At 40.3% G+C, this 8,042-nt stretch overlaps 1 protein-coding gene across 1 annotated transcript; it reads right to left on the minus strand.

Moving 5' to 3' along the window:
- Positions 1 to 138: 138 nt before the first annotated feature.
- Positions 139 to 8,042, minus strand: LOC146468166 (putative histone-lysine N-methyltransferase PRDM6). The gene is made up of 6 exons (XM_085124879.1): positions 7,663 to 8,042; positions 7,084 to 7,273; positions 3,419 to 3,690; positions 2,893 to 3,169; positions 1,689 to 1,853; positions 139 to 1,376 (listed from the first exon to the last, which is right to left on the minus strand). The coding sequence occupies exons 1-6, from the start codon at positions 7,711 to 7,713 to the stop codon at positions 793 to 795; spliced, it is 1,539 nt and encodes a 512-aa protein (XP_084981005.1). The 5' UTR covers positions 7,714 to 8,042; the 3' UTR covers positions 139 to 792.

An 8,042-nucleotide genomic window follows, 5' to 3' on the forward strand; every position in this document is an offset into this window, starting at 1 on the left:
ATTAGGGGAAAACCAAGCATTTTTTTTTTAGAGAAAATTAAGCCACAATTATTCTAAAAAACAGTAAAATGCAAAGCAATGTATTGCGTTTATTTTTTCCAAATTAAAGTTTTATTATCTCTAAAAAAATGCATGGTTACCCCAAATTTTCGTTTTGGACACCAAAAGCACTTGCGAAGTTCTGCTTTCCCCGAATAGTTTTAAACCGGGCAAAAATATCCCTGTATTGGTAGGCACCACCCATAGGAAACCCGAGTATCTTCAGATGCGCAGAACGTATGCACAGTAACAAAAGTAGGCACCGTCCTTAATAATGTGCCACAAATCAGATGAAGTCTTTTGAATATCAATCCTTGGTATCGACTCGAAATAAGTATATGGTAAACTGTATTTGGTTTAAAGGTTTTTTTCTTTTCTTTATTTGCAATTTACACAAACTGTTTAGCTGTTCTTAGCTTTAAGTTAAAGAAAATTAATTTTCCTTATCACTTCAATATTTTTTTATCCGATAACCTGACTGGGTTTGGTTCAAAATCGCGTTGAATTGTTGTTTGTCACTTTTCAAAAGCATCACCAACCTGGTGCATTATTTACATCGTTTTGTATCATACTCTCTTCTGTGAAACACAAGCGTTAAAATTATTATACATTTCAAAAGAAATTCAAGAATAAAATGTACATTCGGCCCAAATGTATTATACACGACGCAAATCTAGTTTGCTCACATTTAAACAAACCTTTTTTAACCCATGATGCGTAGCGAACCTAGCTTGTGGCTACAGCACTTCTGTCTTATGTTGTTAATGGTTGTGGTGCTACCCTATCTGAACTACTTGGACTACTAGCACACTCGCATGATTCCTTGGCGTGTTTTGCGAGGTGTATGGCTTGTGAAAATGTTTTGCCACACTTCTCACAGGAGAAAGGTTTCTGTCCCATATGAGTTCGAACATGATTGTTCAGCGTTGTCGCACCAACAAATGTGCGCGAGCAGAAGCCACACTTAAAAGGTCGCTCAGTAGTATGAGATATTACATGCGCGCGCAGTTCCGAAGAATTGTTAAATGTGCTGCTGCACTGTCCGCACTGAAAAGGCTTGGTCGGCAGAGAAGGACAAACGTGTATTTGTAAAGCTACCCGCTGGGTGAAAGTTTTGTGACATTGCTGGCACTGCCAGGAAGTCAACTCGCTCACTGGACTTGTGGGACTGGGTACCTTTCCGTTGCCAAGGTTACTGGTGCTGCTCTCCAAATCGCTGACTGTTGATAACCGCTGTTCAGTGAGAGCGCTGTCAACAGATGCTTGTTTTTGTTGTACTGGATAAGTTGGTATCAGTGGTGGGAGGCTTTTGGAGGTGGTTAATGTGTTTCTTGAGTCTGAAACAGAATGTTTGCTGTGTTAACACCTCTTCCTTACTTTACTTGATAACCCACAGTGTCGGTACTGACTATCTTCTTCACCACTGTTCAACATCTTGGAACCTTACGCCCGATAGATATCTTTATGTTGTAATTAATCTGAGATGCCGGTTCCGATCGTCAAGAACGGACAATTTGTACTCTGGCACAGATTTATAATGCACGTTTTCCGCTAGATGGTGATTTTATCACTTGATAAAGTTATCTTCTTCTAGTTAGTGCCACCTTACTACTTTAAGAATCGTTAATTAAGTAGTTATATTTACCTACCTGGGTAAGTTCTAACGGGACTTCTGTTCTGTGGCAATTGGGCGCTGGAGGTTGTGTTGGTAAACCGAGCTGCGTCTTGCGTTTTAGCTGGGGATGGGACAACATTAATGGGTCTGCTGGACTGTTGTATCTGAGCTGTGTCGCCTTGATTTCTCTCATGCATGGCTGTAGATTTAAGCAAATAGGTTAGTGTAAAGGTGAGAGATGGGAAACCTGTTTTATTGGGATAAAGACATAATGGCGGCAGACTGGCTTAGTAAAATCTTTTAACTGGCCGACGTTGACTTATTATGACAATAGATTAATTGCATTTTGATTTATTATTCATAATTAGCTGATTGACTTATGCCCTAAAAGCTGACTGACCAACTGACTCTCTAACTAACAGACTAACTAACTAGCTTACTAACTGAGGACCTGATGGATTAACTGACTAGCCAACTGAATTAAGCTCAGTTTGCTAATAAATTGGCTGAAAGTAAACTTGACATACTAATTAAACACTAAACAACCATCTATTTCGCCACACATGCAAAGACTATACTGTGTTACTTCAGTAGTTAAACGTGACAGCATGCCTGTCTGACCAACTGATTAGCAGCCTGAGCGACTGACCAACTGAGTGACTGACTGTCAGACTGACAGCCTAGCTGACTGTCTGACAGACTGAGTAACTGACTGACTGGATGGCTGATTGACTGCCTTCCCGACTGACTGATTTACTGAAGTATTAATGGCTAGACTGACTTAAAGATAGTCCGACAGATTAGCTGACTGCTGGCTGATTGTTTGCTTCACAGTCTGACTGATTCATGACTGAACGATTGACTAAATGGCTGATTGACAGTCTAATTGCTGGTTGACAAAATGACTGACTGACTGACTAACCGGCTGGTGGATTTGCTGACTGACTGATTGTCTGAATGACCGACTGGCTGATTGTCTGATTGACGGACTGACTGACTGATTTTCTGACTGACTGACTGACTGACTGACTGACTGATTGACCAACCGACCGACTGACCGACTGACCGACTGACGGACTGACCGACTGACCGACTTACTGGCTTACTGACTGACTGACTGACTGACTGACTGACTGACTGACTGTAGTGATTGACCAACCGACCGACTGACCGACTGACCGACTGGCGTGCTGACTGGCTGACTGACTAATGCTGCCACCAAATGCTAAATTACTTACTCTGAGTAGTTGTAGATGTGCTGGATGTGTAAACGGCGTCGACTTGATTTCCCAAAGGAATACCCATATACATTGGATAATTTTCATCATACCACACCAGCAGCTCGGTGCTATAAGGAATGTCTTTAAATGCTCGGTAGTAAATGTCTCCATTGTACTGAAATGCAAAGAGGTTCTGCTCGTCTTTGTGCCTTGCGCAGCGAATAAAACGCATCCAGCTGGCCGTGTTTTCATCGCTTCCGTCGATGTAATGAGACAAAGCTGTGCCTTCATAGATCTGTTGAATTGTTAAGAAGGTATTCTTAAGACGAGGGAAAATTAGACTATTTTCAGATAATGGAAATGGTAACACAAAATCGTACTAATCACGCGTAAACGAGTTATCCGCGAAGCGATCGTTTTAGGACTTTCAGCTGGTACTAGGCAGGGAAAACGTATTTGTACCTGATTGGCCTCACCCAGGGCAAGCTACCAAGTCATATCACACGATACTTGCTGTTTTAAAACAGTAAACTTTGTATCTCACCTCCCACATGTGTGACGTATCCATGTTGGGTGTGACGTCACAAGGGCGAATTCGTCTGCCTTCATATGGACCAATCCATGTTCCTTTGGGGATGTCTTGATTGGTGTAAACACCATACCCTTCCCCTGCCGCGCTCGAGGGGCACAGCTTACATGCTGGAGGCAATGACTTCATAGCGTAAGAAATCTCTTTGTTGCTCTGCGTCTTAGTGGGTTGCCTGTGCATAGAACATCTTCCTTGAGGCATCCTATGACAAAACTCGCAAGCTGAAACTAAATGGATTGGCTTTTTTTAGGTAGACTCTTGGTATAATTTCTGTTTTGAATAGAAATCAAACTTATTGAAAGGCTAACGCCAAGGCATAGGAAAATGAGGCAAATATTCTAACCAGTACATCTAGTGTTCTTCTGAAGAAGACTGGTTGTAGTTGAAATGTTGGCGTTATTTAAATTATCCTTTGCCTTACTGTCAGCCTTACAACTCAGTATAGTTTCTTTACACCTTAAGAGGGGCCTGTTACGTGCTTCTCTTGAACAAACGATCGCCAGCAAAAAGTATGCGGAACAGTTTATTTGTGCATTATGTGGTCCTGCACTCAGAAGGTTCGTTCGTTTTTTTAATTGTAGCTTTCTACTAGGTGTATTTATTGTTTCATACTGTGCTGTAAAAGACCTTAGTACAGTGTAATATGAATTATTTAACAGTATTCAAGGACAGGAAAACGTTGATCATGTTATCAGAAATATCGAGGAAACTTTGCTTGATCATCTTAATTTATGGAGAAAACATTTCTGTTGAGAACAGAAAGTTTAACACAAGACTGAGGAAAGTAATTCTTCTCACACACCGCTGGGAGCAATGTCAAGCTGACCACCGCAAGCCTGACCTTTATTCACACAATGACAATAACAGCTTGACAAAATATACAAGTATACATGGAAGGTTAAAGCATGAACTCGCTAAAAATCAAACAAAATCTTAGCTCGTTTAGGAGTGAATTGAACAACTGAAAAAACTCTAGGGTGGGTGGGTGGGAAGGTCAGCAATGGCGGTCAACAAAAAACAACTGCCCGCCCTTACATGTCACATGACCTAAACCCATCCCCAGGCCCCCAGCAGTGTGTGAGAAAAACATTTTCCACTTTTTTCGTTTCACTCAGCCAGTGGAAAATCACCCTTCTGTTTTTCTCTTATGCTGGTTTTAGTCCTGATTTCAAAGTCTGGAAATCAATTCCTGCAAACCGAACACTAGCGAAAATTTGAAACGTTTTGACATTTTTTTTCGTGAAATCTTTGAGTTGGAGTGATTTCTAACCACCAGCCTTTAAAACAATCAATACATTTTATCCTTTGTAATTTTGTATGTCGTATCCCAAGCTGTGCCGCTGTTACTACGCAAACAAAATCGGAAAAAAAATCAGATGTCTGTTGAAGAGCATACTGCGGGGGCTGCCAGCCACTATTGTTTGCCCGGAACTGAAAAAAAATTAAGGTTTAGTGCCCATGTGCCGATCCTGTTTACCAGAATACACGCTATGGAACAAGGATGGTATGCTTGCGTGCGCACTCAAAGAAATGTTTCGGAAAGCCAGCATTGATTTATCTCCTGACAGTGATTCAGCAAAGGCATTTGAAACTACAGAATTTTAAACCAAATTAGTTTACATGCACAACAATCTAGTTTAGGTGACTACTCGTGTATAATTAAAAAAGTTAAAATTAAATTTTCACACCCCGTGAGATGTCTTTGTTCGCCTTCACGGATAATTTTAAAGATCTCTGAATTACATTCATTTTAATTTGAAAGACCTTTAATGGCATTCCTTTGAGGTTCTCGAGGGAATCCCTAGTAGTCAGTCTGTTAAGTTATTTTCTGAAACTGCATCCAAAACAGTAATCATGAGAAGTCTGGGAAAGTTACTCAGCTACCTTACAATTGAGCAAACTTTTCAGATCTTCAAATTGCGTGACTGTGGTAGTCAAGAGTAGGCTGCAAATAGGTATGAAAAATTGGTACACTTGGCAGGTTGATCCGTACAGAATCAAAAGCTCGACTTTTGGGTTTTTAGACCTCCACCCAAAACTTCAAGAGTACACCCCCTCTTGATGGGTGTCTTTCATGCTTTGTAAATAATTCAATTGCTTTGTTTTTCGAATAATATCATTACGAATGCAGAATAAAGAGCCTCACTACCGGCAGCTAAATAAAGCTTTTCAATCAAAACTTCCTTCCAGTCAGTTAATTAGTTGAATGTCGCAAAATGTCTGCACAAAGACAAGTCATCCACTCCATTAATTTAGATTACCACATCTCTAGTGACTTAGGATCCTATATTTTAATTTAGAGGTGTACCATTGTGTAAAACTATGATAAAGCAAACTAAATGATACCTAAAGAATACACACATGGCAAACGTCCAGTTGGGTAAGTTGTTTCAGTTTCAAAAAAAAAAAGAGAAAAATAAAGAGAGGAAAAAAAAAAACAGTAACTCATCTGAATGACCACACGTAATTCCATGAATTTCAATTCAATGATATGCTTCAAATGTAGTCTGTAATGATTAGTGATTCAATAATCATGCAGCCAATCATCGATCAAAAGTTCTACGTCTGAGTGATGTTTCATTGTTATTCCGTAAACAACCGGATGTCAGTTTCATTTCTTATGCTATCGTATCAGCTCTCGTCGAACGGGGGTGTTTTGCGGTTATTTTAACAACCAGTTGTTATTTTAATAGGCATGTAGAATTAAGCAACACCTTCATCCTTCTCCGCCCTGTTTCGTCTGAGTGCTATTTGAATTTAAGCAGCGGAAATTACCTTCAAAAAAGCTTAAGGCGTTTAAGTCTACTAAGCCAAAACGAGCTATAAAATTCTTATGCCTCAATGTGCATCTTTTGACGAGTCTTAAGCCATGGTCAAACGATGATGATTGTTGAAACGCGCGCTGTCGTTTGACCACCAACTATCACGCGCAATGATCGACAATCACGCAGTTTGAGCGTGTTCAAATTCTTCATGATTGTTGATGATAGTTTTCCTCGTTTGACCACCCGCATGATTGTTGATGATAGTTTTTCGGTCAGCTGTTTCGAGATTGAGCTTTATTTTGCTTTTGTCACTCTATGCTGTTTCTTAATTATCTTTTTGGTGAGCTCACTAAACTATCAAACTATCATCAACAATCATGCGGGTGGTCAAACGAGGAAAACTATCATCAACAATCATGAAGAATTTGAACACGCTCAAACTGCGTGATTGTCGATCATTGCGCGTGATAGTTGGTGGTCAAACGAGAGCGCGCGTTCCAACAATCATCAACAATCTTCATCGTTTGACCAGGGCTTTAGTTTGTACTGAATCAAATGCCGACAAAATGATTTCAGTGCAAGGAACTTGGTTCATTCTCAAGGGCACTTAGCTCTTAGTTCGATAGATGTGGCCCACGCGTTCATATGATAACTGCATTAACTAATCGGTGAATTCTAGAAGAGTGCATTGTCACAAATTTGGATAAGTAGCGATCAATCGCAATATACGAACATGCCCAGGTCAGTTGCGCGCAGTATGACGCGCGTGTCACGCGTTGACACGACCTCCACGCAGTCGCGCGTGATTGAACAAGCTTTTTGGTCAAGAGAGTGATAAGTTGATACACGGCTTACCTGTGTTGAGTCCCGCTGCCTCCACGAGCTGAGTTGTTCCTTGATTACTAAGAACTTCCTTGCTGGCTTGCTGTAGTCGTGTTTTACCGTAAAGAACTGAGAACAATTCCCCAGAGCTAAATAATCGTGTGCGGTTTTGATGTGGCAGATCAGACTCTAGGTTGACAGGCGGCATAGCGAGCTGATTTATCTGTTGAAACAAACCGTATTCTCAGCTCAAAAGAGTTGCGAAAGGTTCTTCCCAATTCAGTCATCACACACAACTAAAGCCGGCGTTTACACACATTTTCTTGCAACTGGTCATACTTTAAGATGCAAATGAAAATGGCACCCTGGCTATTTAATAATTGCAAGCCAGATGAGGACTGTTAACATCTAAAGATTTAGTCGTGTAAATCGATTACAAGGTAAAAATGAACTTGTAAATTTGTAAATAGAACGTGACGTAGCCATAATATTCTATTCCACCCTTTTGAACATTCTTCCATACATCTCAGAACCCTAATGAAGTCGTCTTCTTGACGCGGAAAATACTCCATCTATAATCAGTCAAGTTTCATTCTCGCCTAAAGCACTTACCAAATTCGACTCCAATCTTCTTTTAGTTTCTTCGCTAAATAAAGATGACATTTTGCCAGTAACCTTGTGTTTAGTGAAGTCGGGAGCTAAGTTAATCCCACGCAACTGGCTGAAGTATTTGAATGAACTTGAAAGCTATGCGAAAGCATTGAACAAGTGGAAATGAGGGGCGTTGATTTAAAGTTCCAAAATGTTCTTTTCAGAAAGCTGTCATTTATCCACGCTTGGCTTCCAAAATAAGCTGTTTAGAACAACGCGATTGGTTAATTTTGCATCACTTCTGTGACCGTCTTTCATTGTAAAGAATAAAACTTAGTAGTCAATAGTCAGACATGAAAAATATGGATCCTGTACCTCTGTGGAACAAAGTTTGTATCAAC

The sequence above is a fragment of the Pavona decussata genome, unplaced genomic scaffold (assembly GCF_977016875.1).
Source record: "Pavona decussata unplaced genomic scaffold, jaPavDecu1.1 SCAFFOLD_133, whole genome shotgun sequence".
In the NCBI taxonomy this organism is placed as follows: Eukaryota; Metazoa; Cnidaria; class Anthozoa; order Scleractinia; family Agariciidae; genus Pavona; species Pavona decussata.

Bases quoted from the DNA above. Each gene is read 5' to 3' on its own strand.
- LOC146468166 (XM_085124879.1), bottom strand. From the start codon at position 7,713: ATGTCATCTTTATTTAGCGAAGAAACTAAAAGAAGATTGGAGTCGAAT. The intron at 7,274-7,662 runs GTAAGTGCTTTA...TTGTTTCAACAG, and splicing joins GAAGATTGGAGTCGAATTTG to ATAAATCAGCTCGCTATGCC. The intron at 3,170-3,418 runs GTGAGATACAAA...ACAATTCAACAG, and splicing joins ATACGTCACACATGTGGGAG to ATCTATGAAGGCACAGCTTT.